The 22,470-nt window shown below is 36.3% G+C and overlaps 1 protein-coding gene across 4 annotated transcripts in view; it reads right to left on the bottom strand.

The window, feature by feature from the left end:
• The window catches only part of DLC1 (DLC1 Rho GTPase activating protein), a 256,883-nt gene that overhangs the window by 165,036 nt on the left and 69,377 nt on the right, over nucleotides 1–22,470 (bottom strand). For all 4 annotated transcript variants that reach the window (XM_072037586.1, XM_072037585.1, XM_072037584.1 and 1 more), the window contains exons 3-4: nucleotides 4,355–4,504; nucleotides 1,617–1,757 (exon numbers count right to left, since the gene is read on the bottom strand). In XM_072037586.1, the coding sequence (XP_071893687.1) occupies nucleotides 1,617–1,757; nucleotides 4,355–4,504 (291 nt within the window). The remainder of the gene's footprint in view (nucleotides 1–1,616; nucleotides 1,758–4,354; nucleotides 4,505–22,470) is intronic.

Here is a 22,470-nt window from a genome sequence, read left to right as displayed (position 1 = left end):
CAAAGCCAGGCGGTAAGAGTTCCCCAAATATTAACAGAGAAACCCAAATTTAAAAAGGGATGTTTAATACCTTAGAGAGTGTCTTCACTCTTCTCAGGATCTGGCAAAATGGGGTATCACCTTCCAGCATAACATATGTACTTATTTGAGAATTTGTGCTTCTTTGTATGCAGTGACAGAGTGCAGACCTCTCTATTTGCTATAGTTATGCACTGATGATAAATTATAAGTGAATTTATTTTTGTACAAGTGAACAATCCTAAATGTAAATGTTTATTAGAACTTTTGTTACTGCCTCAGTCAAAGGCATTAATTAAATTGCTATTATTGCAGTACAGTAAGTGACAGTTTGTCTCTATTTTACTTTATATAAACTTGTTATAAACATATATATTTATGCTAACCACACTTTATATTTTAATATTTTATCCCAGATTTTCTGCTGGTCCAGTTACCAGCACTGGTAGAATCGAACAGATGGAGCAGTCATTATGCTAAGACTTCTCAGCCAAAGTTTGGAAAAGTTTAGATTTCTCTGCTTTTTGAGGGAGCGTAAAGAGCAAGTGCAAGTGGAAACAGAAAGTATGTCAGGAGTTTCTTCAACATTCAGGCTTTTCTGTGCACACTGATGGCTGAAGTGTTATGAAGAAGGATTCTTCAGTAGATGGACAATGGCAGCAAAAAGTAGGATCATGCTCCTGATAGCTATGAATGGATATAGAAGGCTGAGAGCTTCATTGCCTCCAATCTGAAGAGAACACTATACAGCAGGTTGCTTGGGCAATCTGTTTCCCAAAAGTCAGTGGTGTAACATATAGGAACATGCATCAACTATGTACAGAAAGAGTATGCACAGCAGCCCCATTGGCTGCTTACAAGAATTTCACTGCAAATGTGGAAATGACACCTGGAGGACCTGCATAATAAGGAATGCTTCCTTTTGAGCTCATTGCTCAAGGCTGGCACCAGTCTTTACAAAAAGGTGCTTTAGCTTTTTTAACAGCTTGACGAAAGCTCTTTGCCATCTCTGAGCCCTCAGGCTTGTGTCTCAGGAAATGTATCACTGCTGTGTGTACTGGCACCTGCAGGAAAGGGTCTGCATGCTCAGAGGCTTCCCTTTGATGCCAAATGTGTGAAGCTGCTTGCCAAATTTGTCCTTGGAATGACATACCCTCTTCAGTAGTGTAATACCTCTGCTTTCAGTACACAATGGTTTAGCCTTTCAAGATGACTAGGATGACTGGGTTTAGGCATCATAAATCAGGCTGTGGTTCAACTGTCTTTTTCACTGGCTGCATCCTCCAAGAGATTTAGGAACTGTTCCAAGAGACACCACTTCAGGAAACATTATCTTCCAAAGTAAAATGGAATAGCTCCATTAATCTATTTTCCCACATAAAAACTTAGCTTATTATAATCATCTCCCTACAATAGTGTTTCTAAATGTCAAACTTTGCCACTCAAAAAGCACCTTGACACAAGTAGCATTACTCGTCCATATTTTTCCATGTCACACACTTACTTCTGTACAATCAAAGTAGTGATTAGTATAAAATAACTATTTCGTTTCCAACCAAGTATTATGACTGATGTTAAAACACAATCTTTATACTCACCCCAGCCTTTGGTTTAGCTCCAGAACTGGCTGCTGAACAGGATGATACTGGGTCGGGAGTCTGAATGTTAGGAGATAAGTTTGTTTGTGAGTGACTTACTGAAGCAACATCCACTCCACTCTCAGAACCAGATTCAACATCCTGTTAAAAAAAAAAAAAAAAAGTTGCGAGTGTTTTCTGTAAATATGAATATCATACAAAAATCTACATCTTCTAAATAACAGAAATGTTTAAATAGGATCACTCAAACTTATATGCCTAATTCTCTATATTCCTCTTATTCTTCTCTGTAACTCCCCTTATTCTTTTCCATCACCTACACATTCTCTTGCTTTCCTTTTCAATGTGCTGGTTTGCATTAGCTGCTGTTATGAAATTATAAATCACCACTAACATCAAAGCTATAATTCCCCTAAATAGTAGAATGCAGGGTAAGAAAAATCAGTTCAGGGCTGAAGAAGTCTGACATTTTTCTCTGATGTTCAGCATTTCCTGTGTGCTCCCACCTTCTGTCTCCGGCAGCACTGCAAACTCTGTGAACATCTGTAAACCATTACACAGCTGAAATGACATCACCACGCAGCAGTTTATACAATTCAGAGGTACAGCTCCCTCGTTTTTTGGAATCAGCAAACACTTATCAGCCAAATGTTATTTCTGGTTGGAATGCCCTTACTTTTAATGACATTGGTTACATTCCTTATTTGAGAATAAAAAGAAGAAATATAGGACATTTTATTTTTGAGGAAGTAAAAATATAGCATGTGGTTGATTTACTGCATAGAGTGAGGGTAGGGGATTATATTGCTTGCAGATAAATTGTGACACATATCTGGCAAAGAGCTAGCTATGTGTAGGACCAGCCATATACTGTCAGGCTTATTAGCTGAGGTGCAGCCTGCGAATACAGTGCATGCAGAAAAACCTGAACTATTAACCCCATCCAACTCTGCAGATAAAGCCTCAGTTTCCTAATACCACCATCCTAGAATAGCTGAAATATGGGGCAGAGATATCTCAGGGGTTTTGTCCTGAACTGCCAATTAGACAGGTGCTTCTGCACCAAGTACCTAAGTATGCTATTTTCTAGAAAGGGTTATTAACTAGAAACAAGGTTGTGCTCTAGGTGGGACTATGCATTCAAGGCAGGCTGTTCCTGCCAGTGCATCCTCTGAAACATGAAGCACCGGGAAATGTAGCAGAGGCACAGAAATGCCTCTGCAGAAGACAGTTTGGGAACAGCTGGTCTTAGAAGCTCCAGTTCAGTGGAGATGTACTGCCTTGGTGCAGAACCATGCTGCCTGTCCTAATACCCACATTTTTGTATCATATTCAAATGTGCATTAATGAGACCGAACGCTATTTACAAGTGCTCTGAAGACCAGACCTTTTACTCTTCTGATTCATACTACTCAAAGGTTCAAAATTTCCTAAAAAATGTGTGTGTATATATATATATATATGCATATACATACATACACACACACACACCATATATGCCATATTTGTTACAAGCTGTCCTTTTTCATGGGGACTGTTTTCCAGCATGGAAACAGGTACCAGCCCTGATTATACTGCACGCTAACTCATATAGATTGCCCCAACTCCCTATATTGCTATAAGAAATTAGCTAAAATGCTGGCACTCATTGGTGAGATATGGAGAAAAGACATTACCATTGTATTATAGCCTTCCCCTCTCATCAGTGCCCAAGCAGATACTGTGAATACACTGAAATCCAGAAGGAAAATGTTTAACTATTAAAATTGTAATTATGTTGCATCCTATAAAATAATATATTATTTAATATTCAGCTGACCAAACCCACTGAAACGTAAATACATCTTTTCTCACCTACAGACCACTTACTAGACTACATAACAATAATTAAGTCTGGTTTTAATTGGAAAAATCCCTCATAATTTAAAACAAAATACCACCAACAAAAACAAACAACCTGAATGTTAGCCGAGACATTTTGGGGCAGTATTTCTCAGGTTTCTTAAATTGAAAAACAGCTGCAACACATATGGGTAAAATTAACAGGAAGCCTGCATGAGAACACCTTGGGTCAGTCATTTCATGTTCTTCACAGTTACACATGTAAACATTTTTCAGAAAAAAAGAATACATCAATCACATTTGTGACCTGTGTAATCTCCCTTTTGAGTACTCTCAGCAAGGAATTCTCTCATTTAAATAAATCAAATAATTAAACAAATTAAACTAATTAAAGTGCATGACCAGAATCTTTTTTGAAATGACAGAGGATTTCATAAGTGTGTCTCTGCCAAAAATTTCCTGGACCTTCTCACTGGCAAAAAAGCAAGACCTGTAGCTCATGTTTTCTTTCAGATCTAATTTAATGTCAAATTACATGTATACATATGCTCTGAGACTGGTGTGATCCTGACTCAGTGATGACTCTGTGTTTACAGTAAGTGAAGTAAAAGAGCTAGATATTTTATGGATCTTGATGACCTCCTTTTCTTTCATCTGGGGAACCTCTGAAGTGCTCATTTACAAAAGGATGCCAAAAAGGAAATAATGGATGCCACTACCACTGCCTTCAAAACACGTACAAACAAAATCATGAGACAAATTCTTTACAAACAGAGCTTTAGTTCTGAAACCAAGGGGCTGATAAATGTGAGGAGTGAAATAATAAAGAAATAAAAAAAAAAGAAAGTGAAGTAAAAAGAGATTTTACTTAGAACAATAAGAAAGATTAAGCTCACAGGTATATGCCTCCGTTTGTATGTTGGGGTGCTGGATGGAGAAGAGCCTGCACTGAGAGCATTTTCAATATCCTGATCCAGCTGGTCCAGTTTCATAATTAACAGCACCATTGAATCCAGTCGTGGTCGATCCCGCTCTTCTGTTATTTCCTAAGGAACAAAACATACAATTGCTAAATCTCAACTGATATTACTTGAAAAGAATAAAATGCCTATTACTTGAAAAGAATAAATAAACCTGTTTCTTAATTTGGCATGAAAATACTTTAAATAGTAATAAGAAAACTCTCTATTTTTTAGCCAGGGAAAAGAGTATCATCACAGGGAAAATTGTATCATCAATTCACTAAGAATTGATTTACTGCTGGAAATAATTTTGTATTAACATTTAATATACATAACAGAAATTAAATATAAAAAATCGCCTCCTTGTTTGATACAAAGACATCATTGCCATTTCCTTAGTACGCATACTCTATAAGGAGTTACAGATTCTAAACTTTCCTCCAAAATTTCACCCCAAGTTAATTAAATTGTTTGTACAAATTCAAATTATAATGGTTAATATATGATTGAAATGGGAGAGAAGGAAGTTCAAAGAAATCATTGTCTGGCAGTGGATAACTGCAGCTACCCTTCTGGAGCACATCAGCATAACTATGCTTTGTAGCTTTTTGCTGAACTCTGTTGAATTTTTTATTTTTTTGGGGGTTGGAAATTCTTGATACACACAAGATACATTATCTCTATAATCTCTATAATGCTTTCTATAGAAAGCACCACATAGTAGATACTTTTACTGGGGAGAGGGATGAGGGATATTAAAATGACATCTTTGAATGTCTAGTTTACATAGTTTATTTTCCTGTGCTCCATTTGTAGCAAATGGAGACAAAAATGATCTTCAAAAGGGCAACTCAAAGCAAGGTCTTCAATTAGATGGAGTAAATAATGTTCTCAAGGAGTTCCTCCCTGTCTTTTTCTTTTACATAGAGTGTTATCACAAAAGTTAGCCAGCTAGCCTGCCTCAAAATTCAGGAATATGAAAACCTCCACTGGTTCCTGTATTGATTTCCACAGTAGGAAATTAGAAAATGGGAAGTTCTATTAACTCACTTGAAATAATATTTTTACAAATCCTTCCTAAGAAAAGGAAACAAAGATGTTATAATTGCTTCATTGTGTCCCAGAAGTAGGGAATATAAATGCCTAAATTAGCCAGTTCTGATAGTTACTAAACTATTTTCCCCATATACAGAGATTTCTCCATTTAGTTAGCAGTAATAAAACTGATAGCAGTTTTTTATAGACTGCTTCAAAGACTTTGCTAACCATGAATTAAATGTCTCCAGTTAGAATTAAAGGAACAGTATGGATAAAACAGTTTTATAAAACATGGACTATATGTGAAGACAGAGTTGACCAAATGTTACTTAACCAAATCTTAGACAAGCAGAAATACAAATGTCTCAGTCCATAGCAGAGTTATGTGTAATGTTCATAGCAAAGGCCAAACCCTAGAAGACTGCATTTCATTTTTCATTAGAACATGATATTTTGGACTGGGTTGCTGAAAAAGTTTACGTGTTTGCAGGATATCCTGATGAACCTGAACTGAGTTTAGAATGATCCTGTGAGAACATTACATCAAAATGACGTAGCAATCAGTGACTTGGTTTAAATTTCACTTTCTTTCAAAATGAAAACACAGTGTCCCAAATGATTCATTGAAACCCCATGCATCATCATTTTAACTGATCTTAAATTGATGTTCAAAGTTTATAATAGTCAGAACAGTTACTTCATCTAATCTACACAGGTGCAGAACGCACAGCAGAGTCTGCTAACAAAACAGAGGGGACCCTCTTTGTGCTGTGGTGATACGGTAGCCAGTTTGCCTTTGTTGTAAAGCATGCACAGCAAGGTCACAATCTAGAGAGAATCAGTTGCTGCTAATAAAACTAGTCTTCCACATGGCCCCCAACGTAGAATCATTAAGGTTGGAAAAGACCTCCAAGATCATCTGGTTCAACTATCACCCTAGCATCCATGTCACTCACTAAACCATGTCCCTAAACACCATGTCCAACCTTTCCTTGAACACTCCCAGGGATGGTGATTCAAAGTGAGTGGTGGTGAATGGATGCTTTTTGTTTTTCCAGATTGCAGAGATAGTAGGTATTTTAGATGAAGAAAAATAAAATAAAAAAGCGCAAAAAGAGTTTTCTCCAAGCAAATTGTTCGACTCTTCCTGCCAAACAAACTATAAGCTTGCTCTGCATGTAGCAGATTGAGAATGCTAGAAAAGAATCTGCTGAAATGAAGACGTGGCAAAATATTGCTCAAAGTGATATTCAGGCTTGACACAACCGGTTGGCTTTGCAATCAAGCACCTCTTTTGGAAACAATAATATTATCAGTATGGCATTCAGCTATTCTGATCAGTAGTCCTAGCAATGGTTTGTGGTTTTGACTGCTCTTAATATCAACCTTGTCATGAGAAGTTTTAACATTTTAACTATAGCCTCTGTTTTCACATTTTACTGAATATCACAATTATCTCCGTTTGGCCATGTTGCTATTAAATTGTGTACATATAAGCCTAAAAAATTATACCAAAAATAACATATACAAATAAAAGTAGGATAATCTTGAGTTGGAGACTCAATACAAGAGACTAAATAAATATTAGGAGATTAATTTATGTTTAGACATTTTTAGCCTTGATATTATTTAATAAATTTCCAAGAGCTTTATAGCCTATTTGTCTTTTCTGTATCTCCCTTGTGTGTATATTCTGAGATTTTATTACCAAAGTGTGATATGACCTAAAGCCAGCAAGACATTAGCAATTCATTTGTTTTCATTTGAAAACATAGTATTTCCTTTGCATCCAGTCTCTCACATATTCCTGCTCTGTGTTACTTTCCAAATGAGTATACAATCATATAAATGGCATTTATAGAATTAAACAGAAATTCTACCTTTAGCATTATGAAATCAGAACTTAAGTATTAGAAGGTGCTCATTTGAAAATGACCCTTACAACCTTAATTTCTGTCTTCAGGCATTTGTACTGGGCAGTTCAAGAATGTGTGATGAACGTACAGGGTAGGTTAAACTTGAAACTTGTCTGGAGATTTTATTTTCAACATCTGCACAAAATGAGGAATCTCTTTAGGTCACAAACTGGAAAAAGCAATAGTTCTTTCAATTTGTATCCTCCCTGCTGTGAAAAAGGAGTTAGTTGAATTTGAGTGTATTCATATATTTAGAACATATTGTAGTCATTCCCAGAAAGAAAGAAGCTAGAATTACTCCTAAATTAAGTATTTCATCCCCAGAGTTAAGTTCATATTAAAAGAAATCCAAACATTTTTACAAGGAAAACATTTCACAAGCCCTGTTACTAGCATCAGCATACAATGCTAATGCAATGAAAATATTTTGGGAAATGTGGCTGCGGATGAGATTCAGCCTCTTTTTAGATGCTTTTGCCGTTTTGAAGTTTACATTGTCTTTGAAAAGAATAACACTATTTTCTCCCCCTAAGTACTCCTATGTCTTCAAAGGTTTGTCTTTTTGCTACCAAGCTCCTTTGTGCTTAAATTTGCAAACTGAGGTTGTTTAATAGGTGTCACTACAGCAATGACACTCTGCACTAACACCTGGCAATCTCTGCATATAAAGTTCTTTGTGCAAAATGTTTTTTGATTTTGAATGTTTCATGGATAGACACAGAGTATTTCTAAAAATAAAAAAAATCTCTTTTTTTTTTTTTTAAATTTAAGATTGCAACTTTTATATGCATGTTATCTGTACAATATGATGATTGTAACCTCCTCGGAAACAAAAGAGACAGCCAAGGTGTAATTTTAGTCCTTCTACACTGCAGTGTTCAGGTCACAGGCTTCAAAAGCTACCTAAAAATGTTATCTTTCTCTAAATTTCACACTCATAATTTACAGTTCCATGTTGGAGTCCTATTCTTCATTATATTAGGGGAGTGTTCTGAGTGGAAAATATTAAAACACAATGAGAAAACTAAAGCCATCCATCCCTTTTTGACACAAGACACAAGTCCAAGACACCAGCAAAGATCACAGTAAGGTTACTGTTGTAAATCATATTTTGAACAAATATTTAGAATAGGCTGAAAATGGAACAAATAACATAAACATACACTGATGTACACATGCACAGGTGTGCTCATGCATGCAGATGTCAACACATATTCACACACGTTTTTGGGAAAGTAACTTTTTTCTGATTCTTCTTATAAGAAATTTAAATAGCTGACTAAATATTTCCAAACATCATGTATTCTGTAGCACTGGTTTACAGTTCCCTCCATAACCTTTTAATTCCCATTAAACTTATAAATGAGTTATGTTTGCAGAAGTGAAGACTTCAGAGGCACTTGATTTCTGTATAATGTAGAAATTGTGACTTTCACAACAATATCCTTCTGGAAAAGAAAGTTAATAAATACAATAGCATCCAAAAGTCTACCTCTGAAAGACACATCCTTTTAATAAAATGCATGTTGGTTACAGTTCCAGACAAAAATAAATGGCTCCTTCCTTCAGCAACAGTGCTGTACTCTCTAAGAAGAGAGGAAAAAGCACTGAAAAATTATATAGAACATAAAATCCAAATCTACTCAAGCTGGAAAATCCCAGGAACTCAAAGATTTCAGGACTAGAAGAGAGGTGAAGCTTCTCCACTTCCCCAGCCTTTCCCAAGATCTTTCAAACCTGTGTGCTCTTCACAGATAAGGTCTCCTGACTTTCACCTGATTTCCACTGCATAAACTTGCCATCTTTCATGTTCTAAACTAATTTAATCTAACAAACACCTAGTAACTTCCTTTCTACAGATGTTTTTGCCTAAACACACACTCAGCCTGTAGGCTGAGTCTATATTGGTTGAGACAGATTTGAATGTAGTTCTCCATGTTTCGTGTTGGCCAAATAAACCGTCTTGCAGAGGTGTTATTTTAACAGTGAAATTCAGCAATTCACTATTGATGAAATGGAAAGTCACTCAAAAATCTTGTGACAGAATAATCTGAGGAATTATTATTACTTGACTGTGTAAACCCATCAGGGACTGCAGGCAGTAGTTATGCATGAAGTGGTTGTTCTTGAAATACAACAGCTCCGCATTGTACAACTAAGTCAAGCAGGGTCAGTCTCTAGCTAACGTCATATTACCATGGGTAGTTACTGGAATGGAAAACATAGACTTCACAGGCTGTCATTACTGCGTTAACATTATATGTATTCTCCTGCAATAGTAATGGAAAGAATAATTGGTGGAGCTAATTCAGGTAATCAACAGAAGATAAATCAAACCTAAAATTAACAACCAGTTTTAAGATTAACTAACAAATAATCTGAAGTATAAGATTTTAAAAATAGTTTACAAAAACAAACAAACAAACAAACAAACAAAATAGAGGATGAAATCCAGCGCTCTTTCTTTGCAGTTACACTTGTTTACGGTAGCTGGTCTGATGACACTGAACTCCCAGTAGTCATTCCTGATTTAGTATCATGTCAGTGTTACGACTATGAAAATTTGCCAAAATCAAATCTCATAAGGGTACAGAGAACAACATAAGCATTATCTGTCTTCAATGGGTGAAAAGAACATTGTGAAAACATAAAATCACTAATCATGCTCTTTCCAGTATAAACAATATTCGGTTACTTTCTGATTTCCTTCTTTGTATTTTTCATATTGGCACTACACGTATTCTAAGAGTCACCTTGGCTATGACTGACAAACTAGGCAAAAGACAAATTTTTACCTTTACTGCACCCCACTTCTGCTTGCTACAAGGGGAAAGACTTGTGCTTTGTGGAGAATATTATGACAGTAATCTGAGCACTTATTATCAGACTGGAAAAATGTTGTGACTATATAGAACCTCGCGAGTGATAGATGACAGATGCTGCATTCTTGATATTGCAAAACACCTCTGTTTTGGTTATTCCATGCAAAGTCAACAACAAAATACTTCAGTGAACATCTTACTGCTTTCATATTATGCTGTAAATAGAGCAGGGTCCTACCACAAGGCAAAAAATTGACTTCATTTTAATTGTCAGAAATTAAACCAGAGTCACTGACATTATGAAATTTTGCTTGGATATGTATCTGTTGTTCAAGTATGTTTTACAAACAAACAAATATGTTTGTGCATTCATATGTTACACACCTATTTTGTAGGTTGATAGGAGGAGAACTGTCTTGTTTTTGCAGTTAAATCAGAGGAAGGGTTTGTCCTTCAGGACACTTGTTCTGGTCTTTGTGATTTTATTTACACTTATTTTTCTTTGATTTATCAAACTAAGTCGTTCAGGTAAATCAAGAATTGATGCCAATGATCATTCACATGGGTCCTCATATCTAGTGAAATCAAATGAATTAGGAATCAGATCTACGAGACTGTGCGTGGTCCAAACTCTAAATTATATCAGCTACAAGGAACAGCATGTGAGAAAATTTAAGTAAATTAATCACAAATCATTGTGAATCTCTTCAAGTTTATCTATTATGATTATTTGTATTGTTTTATAACATTTTTAAAATGTTATACCAGAATTTTACCATTTGAAATACAAAGATTTACTGAGGACTTACACCCATTTCTACAGTTTGTTCTTTTTCTCACAAACAATGTATTAAGATTAAATAGCAATTCTACATATTTCAAGAAAAATGTGTGTGTGGGGGGTGGGGAGGGAGAGTAGGGGGTGGACAAACTGAACACCCTGCTTAATCAGCAGGGTGTAAACACAATTTAAAAATAAAGAAAAAAAAAAGGCCCACTGGTATTCAAGAAATGTCGATCACTTCTGAAGGAAAATAGCAAATTCTGACATCTCTTGATATTAAGTAGATTTTTTAATTTGTTCCTCATACTGATGAAGTGAATTCAAGTGAATATACCTAAACTGACTGTAAAATTTAATACAGGTATTTATTAGAAGCAAAATACAGACTCAGCCAAAAGAGGTCTTGACTACTATGTGCAATAAAACTTTCTATTCATAAAGAATACATTGACACTGTTTAGGTTGATACTATTTTAGCTTTGATGGAACATCTTTTAGGCATAGATGGTGCCTAAACCTCAACATAAGAAATTATTTATGAACAGAAAGTGAACCCAGTATTTTCAGTTTTACACTGCACTGAAGACAGTTCAAAGAATATGGGGAAGAGGTATGAATATAACACCTAGTTTGTTCTTCAATTTAACAATGAAAATATTACAAATCAGGTAATACTTATATGAAGTTTGTTAGTGACACTATACCACAATCCCTGAAGATATTGCAATTATAGTACTGAGCAGTCTCCTGAAATTAATGGCATTCTTTCCACTAATTGAAATGGGCTTTGGATCAGGCTTAAGACAGAAATAAATATTAAAAAAAAATAAAATCACATTACATTCTGACTTTTTCCAGGTGAGAAATAGAAGTGCCTTAGATGGTTGTCATGCTAACCATGCTAGGAGTTCCAAGAATATGGGTTGCACCATCAACTCAGTTTTTTAGATAAGTTATCTCTTCATTAATATGAATGCAATTTCAGTAAATGAAAAAAAAAAAAAAAAAAAAAAAAACAACTATTAAAAAGAACAAACAAATACAACACAACCCACTTGCTATTAATATCTTAATTGATCACCCTCCCCCCTTCCTTTTGTGTGTGTGTGTGTGTGGAGGGAGATGAGTTTCTACTCAGTGTATGAAGTTCTGGTAACTTAAGAGCCTGCAGAATATTCACTATATTTGCATTTCTTTCAAGAAAAATGCTTATGCAAAACTAGAAGGCACTATGGAAAAATGTACTATTATACAAAAACTATAACAAATTATCAGATGAAGGGAGCAGGTTTATCTAGTTACTTAATCTTGTAAGTTTTGCCACATGAGGGCTTAGCTTGAAGAATTTCAAGTCATCATTCACAATTTTTGTAATTTTGGGGGTTAAAAATATAAATATTTAACTGTTTCTGCCTTTTATTTTAGTTTTATATTGCTCTTCTAGTGGGTCTATTTATATTTCTTTGTATACACAGTCACATAAACACACACACATGCATACACTCTGATTTGCAAAGCAAAGAGACTTTGTACATTGATGATAGGTTTAAATTTGGCATTCTTTTCTAAATATAGAAACAAATATTACAAATATTTACCTGGAGAGACTATTAAAAAAACTAGATTACTCTAGCTCATTACCAAGATTCGCCTGAGAATTTGTATATCTTAAATGACAAAATGTAGGAACATTTTGTAATAACCTGCAGCTCACTGAAATCAGTCCAGTGCTTAGGCTTCTGAGAATCCAGTCATTTATTTAGATATCTAGACAGAGACAGAAGAATCTGCATTTATCATTCTCTTTTCTGTAATCTTGCTCAAGTTAGCAATTTACGTGGGAAATTCACTAGGTCTGTCCACCAAACACAAACAGTTTGTGATCCCTCTTGTATCTGGAGAAGGCCATTAAGAGAGAAAGGGAATCAAGGAAAACTAAGATAAGGTACATCCAGCAAAGAATACCATACTCAGTATTCTGGGAGAGATCATGGAGACCTTTGTAAAGAAAGAACAAAGAAAAAAAGGAACTTCAGAGCTGAGGGTATGGAAAGGCTGAGTTTGAGGAATCACTATTGACAGAAGAGCTAGAGTCTTGTACAGAAAGTTATACAATATCAACAGGTATGTATTGACCACAGTGGCTTTCAGGGAGTCCAGGCAACTCCATGTCTGAAAAGACAGCAGGATCAAGGCACAATAAGCGTGAAACCAAGTGCATGATTCCTATTTTAAATGAGTCAACAGTTAATCCGCTCTGCTACAGGATGGACTTAATTTATACAGTGAGGAAAGTATCGCAACATCACAAAAGAATCAAACTCCATAAACCACTCTTAACTTCTTCCAGGTGAGAAATAAAAGTGCCTTAGATGGTTAAAATGCTAACCCTATTAAAACAAGAAGTTTAAGGTTACAGGTTGAAAGGGGTGATGTGATGTGGGATGTTCTACATGTGCTGTGACAAGACCTACTTACAGTCTTTTTGCCCAGTCACCAAGATGGCCAAAAGTATTTATAAGTTCATTGTACTATTCTGGACCTCTTCTTAGTTGTGTTATTCAGTAGCACTAAAGTGGAGCTCTGAAGATCAACAGAAATTAAAGAAAACAACAAAAAAATGCCAGAGTGGAGTTATTTTGTGCAAATGTAGAAGGGCAAACATCACAGAAGCTTTGCAATAAACAAAACTTTCCCTACACTGTTATTATATTTTTGCACAGACCACCCTTATAAGCAAAGGGTACTGCCTGGAAATCTTTTGAAATATTTTGGTGTTACTTCTGGTTCATTTCATCAGAAAGAATGCACTGACTGAAGATTACACTTACTGCTACGGCAGATATAGGGACAAGGGAACAAAGTTCCAGAAGCTGTATCAGTCATATTTTTCATATTTTGTGACAAAGGGGGGAAGCTGAGAATTTAAAGTCTTTTCTAGTAAGACTGAACTCACTTAGATACATTGAACTTCAAAACAGAACTGTTTCTTCCTGAGGCAATTTGTTCTCTGCAATAAAAACAGTGGAATAGATTCTCAGAATGCTACCTATGGTTGCCTGTGACTTGCATGACACAATTGATTTGGTTATTAGTCTATCAAGATAACATTTATAAAACTGAATGACCTTTTTACTGCAGGGCTTAACCAATGTGAAGTCCCATAATACCATTGTAACAATGAGAGTATTTACATTGCACATGCATCTCCAAAATTGTCTCTTCATACAATTAATGACTATGTTCAAAAATGGGAAGAGTTGCGGTCAAACACTTCAAAAGCCCCCAAACTCAAAGATCTACTTGCTTGCCTTTCAGTTTTGCCTCCCCATGCTGCTGCAAGACCAGTGCTTTTAAGTTACTCCATGTGTTCTGCTCAGGTTCTCTATATTTACTATATTTAGACTGATCCTAAGACCAAGTGCACTTGATTTTGACTCTAGCAACGAGATGGCTGTACTGCTCCATGGATTTCATACACTGCTCATTTCTTGCTTTCAAAGATTCTTTTCAGTATGAAGACAAACTCTAATGGATGTTTACTGTTATATAGGAAATCCACTGTTAAACCTTACAGTAACCAATAATTTAATTTACTTTTGCCTTATCTTTTACCTTACATGACATTAGTAACAACGTAGTATTTCAAAATTCATACATATCACTGTGATGAGGACTAATTTGTTTAGTGACTTTGTACTGTTTATAGCTCTGCCCAAACTTGGTTGTATAAAACGGGTATCTGAACCATGATCTGATATAGGCCATGATTACTTCAATTTTTCCAAAATTCAGTTTTACTGTTAGTTACAGTTCCCTTGTCTTCTCTCCCTGGCCACCCCTCACCTCCCTTTTGCCAGCATGAGTCTCCAGTAGAGAGCCAGCAGGGATCCAGCTGAACACAGTCCCTGAGAAAGGGGCAGTGCTGAGCAAGATCAGTTCCCCAGCATGGAAGGATCTCTGTAACCATGCAAATATCAGTGCAGGCCAAAAAGGCAGGACAAAAAGCAGCACTGATTTTAATTTCTTCCAACAGCTTGGATTTATGTTGGTGCTAAGTGACCACATAAGTGTAACCTTATTTTTAAGGAAGAGGTTACTCTGACTTTACAGGCATTGAAGAGTCTGAGGGTTTCTCCAATGTTTTTCTCCAGGACACTACCACAAAGAACTTAGGGGAATCTCAACATTTCTAGAATAGCTGGGGAGAGTTTGAAAGAGAGTACTGTCAAAAAAAAAAAAAAAAAGAGCAGTCAGTTTCTGTACCCTGCCCCTCAATTCACACATGCATCCTTCTTTAATTTTGCCGGTCTACATAGCTGATGAAATGCCAGAGATACTTTTTTTTTTTTTTTTTTTTTTTTTTTTTTGTCACAAGCCTGTAGGAGAATATGATAGCATGAGAAAATCTATTGCTAATATTTTATATTCAGAGAAAGGATTCTAAGTGCCTTGTTTTCTTGGAAAAGAACTCATTCTTTCCCATGTGAAAATTAGATTGTCCCACTGACAATTACTTTCTTATTAAATTACTTCTGCACAGTAAGATTTGAACTAAGGGTAGTTTTGTGTCACAACCTGCAGCACATTTTTATTTATAAGAACCATTTTTGGTGATTGAGCAGCTGGAGGTAAAAATCTTTGTCTCAAAGAATGATAAAATTTCTATTTCCGAATAAGACTGAAACAAATTTAGAGTTCAGGTTTGGGTTAATACTCAACAACCTTAAATATTCAGATCTCACTTCAGCAAAGCCATTTCAACAAAAGGATTCCAAAATCAGATTTTAATTTCAGCCCTGTAAAGTTAACTACATGAAAGCCAAGTCATACGTAAATCAATCTCCCCAAACTGTGACTGAGAACAAATATGTGGGGAGCGGAAACTGTCAATCTAGGGAATATATTTTTCTTTTCAGCCACATAAGGAGATTCTAGATAGCTCTGAAAGCCTTTATAGCGCATGCTCTCTTGTTAACTCTGAATTCTTAGAAAATTGTAATAAATAGCAATCAGAGGTTTTGAGAAATTACAGAATCAAAGGAAGCTGGATCATCCTTTATATGGCCCGCTCTGTATTTTACAGCTAAGATATTTCCTGCATCAAATAGCCAAGATGCTGCAGTCAAGTCAGCTTCTTTGAAATTCTACAGCAATTACAATATTGCTTCTGCGGGGCTGATAATGTCCCATACTGGGTAAAAAGAACCAAAAAAACTTTGTTTACCTCAGACACCACTTAATATCATCTGTCTTCTGCATATTGTTGTCTGAAATTCAAAGCTAAGTGTCTGATCATGTGGTAAGTGGTTGACTGGAATTTTGTAAAAGTCTGTGGTTCAGACAAGTTATTCAGCTTTCCTTTATAATATATTCAGCTATTTCATGTATGCCTTTGAAATATGTTTACGCACACTGAAATTATTGTAGCTATAAAATGTTTCTTAATGGGACTAATCTGTGCACAGTGCATGGCATTGAGGGCTCGCTCAGACACATACACTGGCCTGTAAAGTAGCCCCTAGGGTGGGCTATCCATTCACATCAAAGGACACAGCCAATGTAACACACAAACAGAAGACAAAGTTACTTTGAAAGCCTCATTCTTCTATAGCTACCTTCCTGAATTTATTTACCACTTGAAAGTTTTTTTTTCTTAGATTTTTCACTGTAATCCACTTCAGATACTCATTTTCCTTTAGCATTTCTATCCAAACTCCACACCTAAAGATGCTCCCCATGATGGGAGCAATTTCCTAAAAAAAGCAATTTCCCATAAACATTTAAATGAGTATATTTTGTTTACTTAGCTTTAAGCATTCATTGCTTTTTCAACAGCAAGTTCAGCTTCCAAAGTCTACTGATCATTTTTATCTGAAACCATCAACAAAATGGATTCCAACTGCATTACTATACAATAGCAAACATCACACATTTACATACACTATTAATGAGCTAACAATAGAAAGTCATAAATCTATTAAAAATACAACTCGAAGAGATCTTGAAATGCAATGTCATCTGTCTCCCTCTCAATGACAGCTCTGTCATACTTGACAGATGGTCCTTCAGCTCCTCTTACAAACCACCACAAATGCCCCAAGCAAAGGAGGTTTTATTCCAGTGCTACCCTCCTCAGCACTAAAAAAAAAAAAAACAACAAAAAAAACAGTTCTAATGTGAAATCACAACCTTTCTTTAGCTTGAACTCATTAATTCTTATTTTTGCCAATTATCACTCTTTGTGACAGACTTTTTTTTCCCCTCCCCCTTGGAGATGGTATGATAGTCCCCCTAGTCTCTCATTTAGGCCAAATCTTTCTCCACTACTCCGCAATGACAGGAACTGCTTTTTTGCCATCTATGGCCACTCTCACATCTCTCTTTGGCTTCTCCTAGACTCTCCTGCTGATAAGCAACTTGCAAAACCCTTTACCTTCTACATAGGCTTCACCCGTAGTAAAAGTTCATCACTAGCAAGAGAAAGGCCCAGTATGCTGAAGGGCCCGGTATTCTCAGGGCATCATTCTGTTGTGAAGCAACTAGAAGTCAATTGGAAGCCATTTCACCTCCCAGCATCTGTGAGGTGAAACCTACTGGCAGCACACAGCCATCAGTTACCATGGTTAACAAGAGGCAGGTGAGATGAATGTTTGTCAGAAAAATGGCTAATTTTGTAGGCTGTGGGATTAGCAGGCAGCAATTGCTCCCCAGACATTGCAGCAGCCTTCTCCTGTGCTTCTGCTCCCTGCCCTCTGTGGCCACAAGATGGCGTAGGCCTAAGCCTCACCGCAGCCCTCAGAACTGATGAGGATGGAGCCAGCACTTCCCCAAAGGTGCACGGGGCTATGACACAAGTGCAAAGGTACAAATGTAGAAACAAGAGAGGCTCAGAGTGTATATAAGTGAAAAACTTTTACCTAGGAGAGTCCAGCAGTGGAGCAGGTCACCCAGAGGGGCTGCACGTCCTTAGAGGTTTTCAAGACCCAAGTGGGCAAAGTCTTGAAAAACCTGGCAACATCGCAACTAGCCCTGTTTGAGCAGAAGGCTAGACAAAGGATCTCCCAAAGTCCCTTCCAACCAATTTAAGGTTCTCCTTATTTTCTCCATTACTTGGTGGAAACTAAGTTAACTATGATCTACTAAAATCACTAGTAAAGCAAGATTAGGCAGAAAGTATAGTTACTATTACTGAATGCAGCTAAGCATTTTGCTCAATGATTTACCACTTTACTGCATTTCAATTTAGTGTTAGTACTGTTGTTGGATATGTATTGCTGTATTGTATACAGCCTTACACAAAATACTTGTCATATCCTCCAGTACTTGTCATACCCTTGTCATACCATCCAGTCATACCCTGGGACCAAGCCCATCCATAAAGTAATTGCTATTATATGATAAGTAAGAGAAATAGATTAGTAACTAAATAGCACTGTACATTCATTTTAAAAACACCTCAAAATTATTGCAACTGAAGAGAAAGTTCAGCTCCAATAGTATTCTACTATCACTATATAGTTTTCTTTCACGTCATTTCATAACTCAGCCATGATGGGCATTGTGTGACTTACGCCAGCGTTGGCTGAGGATTTTTGCTTCCTCTATCAGAAAGAGCAAAAATACTGTATTCTCAAATCGCATGCCCAGGTATTAAATGGAAAACCAGGTCTAGATTTTATCGTTCTCCCCTGCTTTTTTATCTACTTCTAGATTTTCTTGTACAGTAAGAAATAAGCTGTTCCAAAAAAATAAATAAATCATTAGAAATATTGACATGACAGATTACTGTGCAATTGTCATACCTGAATTCTCAACACATTTATCTACAGGCTGTGTTTACACTGAAGATCAAGGCAGTAATAAACAGTAAATGACAGCCTGAGATGAAATGTGGACCTCCACAGCCAATGAAGAGGTAACTAGCAATGCAATAGCTGGTCTTGAGTCCGGCTGAGACTGGGCTGTATCTGCAGCATTTTCCTTTTTGTTTCTGTGAATTCCATCCGGGGTTTAGCAGGTAATGGCATCAGTGCTCAGCTCTGATGGTCTAGATCAGGAGGAAGGAAAAACATTGTGCTCTGTGCTGGTGCCAGCTGAGAGGTGAACTCCTGCCACCCAGCCTAGCCTGAAGCGCAATTATGCACCTGCACATCTCTGTTTTGGGCAACTGATGACTGATAGCTTCCCTCTGCAGCTGCTGCCTTGCAGGAACAGAAGGGGAGACGTGCTTATCTCTCAGAAATGACATGCTGCTTAATTCAAGTTCAGTCAGTCAGCCTGTGTCAGTGTGTGCATCCACAAAGGGCCCAGTAACCTATAGTCAAGAGCTTGGAAGTTTGAGTGGTAGATGAAGTTGGCACTAAATCCTGAGACTCAATGTATCTACATTGTAAATATGATAACAGTGATGCAGGAGATTAATATATATGTATATGAATGTATATCTGCATACATAGTATATATACACACATGTATAGGAAAAAAATAGATGCAAATTTATTATTTATTCCATCTGTGGCTCTGTGAAATTGGAAGTTTAAGTTGAAGAGTTTTCTCAAAAAGGAGGTAGGGTAATACAGACAAAAATGATAGAGCTAGCATTAAATCATATGCTTTAACTAATGTTTAACAAATTTGGATCACATTTAAAGAAGCATTATTGGTGTGAATATAATTTCACTCTTAAAAATTGCAAATATTTTTTAATGATTTAATTGCAGTATGCTTTCAATTTTTTTATTTTTATTTTTTTTTTCCCCACCTGAATCTAGAAGACAAAATTTCATTAACTGGAGAATTCTATTAATTGTGGCTATAGATATCACAAAATCTCAGAACATGACACAGACAACTTTTAAACTAAACATAATGTTTTGAAGCATTCTATAGTTGCAATAAGATTGACATTGAAAAGACTTTCTGAACAAAAATGTAAAAAACTCTGACCAACAATTTAGCTACTATGAGATGTAAAAAAGAACACAGGAAAGGAAAACTCATTATCACTGTGTATAAGGAAAGAGAAGGATCTGAAAGGAAAGAATAAGAAATTCAAACTTGCTCCAGACTGGAAAAAAAACAACAGTATTGTCAATCAGCACCTTGCTATGATCTCGGCAATATACTTCTGGTGGATTTTAACTGGATGAACACACCACTATAAACACTCAAGCAGGATGTTACTAACAATGAACAAGCTGCATTGTAAAAAAACAGATGGAATAAAACTCATGCATGCCAAGAAAATAGGGTGCAAAGAACCTTAGAAATAGTAGTATTTAGGACAGGAAAAACAAATAACAAAGAAATAACCCTAAAGAGAATATGAAATTGAGATTTTGGGGTCTTCTGTTATTCTTCACAAGCAGCCTGAAGCTTCATGTGGTCAATGTAGCATAGAAAGTTCAGTTATGAACAGCAACTAGCAAGGGATATTTTTAAAGTGTTGAACATCACTATTTTGAGAAGGTATTTGAAAAAGCTGTTAGCTTGGATATATTGCAGGGAAAACTTATTCACCTAGATTTAATTGTATATCTTTGAGAATCTCAGCATGGCATGATTGTCATTTCCTAATGTCATGAGAGCAATATCAACAGTTCAGCTTCAAGAGAAGTAGACAAAGCAAATTACTTAATTTACTCAAATATTTTCAGAAACACTAGTTTGCCCTTTGTCTAACTCACCCTGCATCAGGCCACTGGAAAAATCTGAACTAACTTCTATGGCTTTGAAATGGGCTTACCTGACATGAACCAATTCTGTTAGTTCAACTGATTTGGGGCCACTAAATGGATCATCAATGATCCACACATTCTTGCAGAATGGTCAACTAGTCTGGTAGTGATATAGTTTCCAAAGTCTAGGGTTAAGAGCCAATGATCACAAATCACGGCTCTCTAATTCAACCTTTCTACCTTCAAGTGAATTTTTTAAGGAAGAGATCACAAACATAAGGATTGCAAATGGCAGAGTGAAGTTTCCTTTAAGTTCCTCAGCTTGAAATATTAAAGTTAGTTTCTCTAAAATAAATGTTTATCTTGAAGCATATCTTTATCTCTCTAAATATGGAAAGCATTGTCTTCAGGAGTATTGGAGGAAAATCTTGTTTCTGCCTTTTTTTTTTTTTGTCTGTCTCCCTGAGCCGCAAGTACCTATTTTTTCCAGTTACATGGAGTGTTAGTCTGTATTGTGTCATTGAAAATATGATTCTGACATTTGTGGTTTACACATTACATTTGTGGGGGATACGGTTGAGTTAAAAAATTGGTAGCACAATCACATTTGCAATGAACAATGAGCATATATCGAGGAAGTAGGGGAATAGCAGAGCAGCTGTGGGGCATGTTATGTCTGGCTCTGCATTTTTGATCCAAAAAAAGAGCATAAACACAGACATAAGGAAACAAACAACATAGGCTATTAAAACTGCAAAGACTTTAATAACCAAGCAGCATAAAACACCTGGTTGTAACCACTAAGCCACAGTAAGAACAGAGAACGAAGTCAATATCCCCTATGACACATCTGTGGCTGCAGACAGAACACAGTTTATGAAATAACCAGGAATGATTGCCTAACTAGGTAAATCTATCTTTTCAGTGATGTCACCCTACCTTGATGCAGAATTTCTGTGGAAAAAAAATGAAATAAAATAACCCCAAATTCCCAAGATTTGCCAGTTAGAGAGGATAAGGTGTAATTTAGTCTCTAGGTAATAGAAAACTCCTGAATTGCACTTGAACAGTAGCTTTCAGTGCTTAGTGACATGATTTAATGGTGGACTTGGTATTGTTAGATTCAGGGTTGGACCAGATGATCTTAGAAGTCTTTTCCAACCTCAATGAAATGATTCTAAGTGATATTCAGGTTATGCAAGTAAGGTAGCATATAATTCATGCTCAGCAAGATGGACCTATTGAAGGAATCATAACACTCATGCGTCTAAAAGTTAGTTTCCAAGTTAAGCCTCACCCAAGTAAAGACTGAGTGGAATATCAGTGAGTAGAGCTGTGGGAAGGAATGTGGTATAGTTATCCCAGTGATATTTAGTGAGTCATAGACTACTGCAGTATTACTTCAGTTTCAAATAATTCAAAAGTTACTGTAATCTTAACTACAAAGAGATGGGACAGATTATTAGTAGATACGACAAATGATACACTTAAAATATAACAAAAGATATCTCTCTACTGTTAGTGAGCACCGTGGCAAGGCTTCTGACAGGTCTCTGAAATCCAAATATAAGCTCCAAGAATTCATAGTGTTATTTTTGGATCAGCTGGGCACATTAGTGGGCCTATGCCACGTTATCATTTGCAATGATGGGGCTGTAGAAATTTGGTGCATTTAGAGACTGGTGCTAAGCGAAAGTGGTGAAACTATTTTAATTCTTGGGTTTAATGACAAGATTGTGCCTGTTGGACACTGAATTACTTAAGTCAAGAGTCTGATACTCTAATTGACTTTATGAGATCAGAGTGTAAA

The sequence above is a fragment of the Anas platyrhynchos genome, chromosome 4 (genome assembly GCF_047663525.1).
Source record: "Anas platyrhynchos isolate ZD024472 breed Pekin duck chromosome 4, IASCAAS_PekinDuck_T2T, whole genome shotgun sequence".
Taxonomy (NCBI): Eukaryota; Metazoa; Chordata; class Aves; order Anseriformes; family Anatidae; genus Anas; species Anas platyrhynchos.
This window is presented reverse-complemented; position numbering and strand designations above follow the sequence as displayed.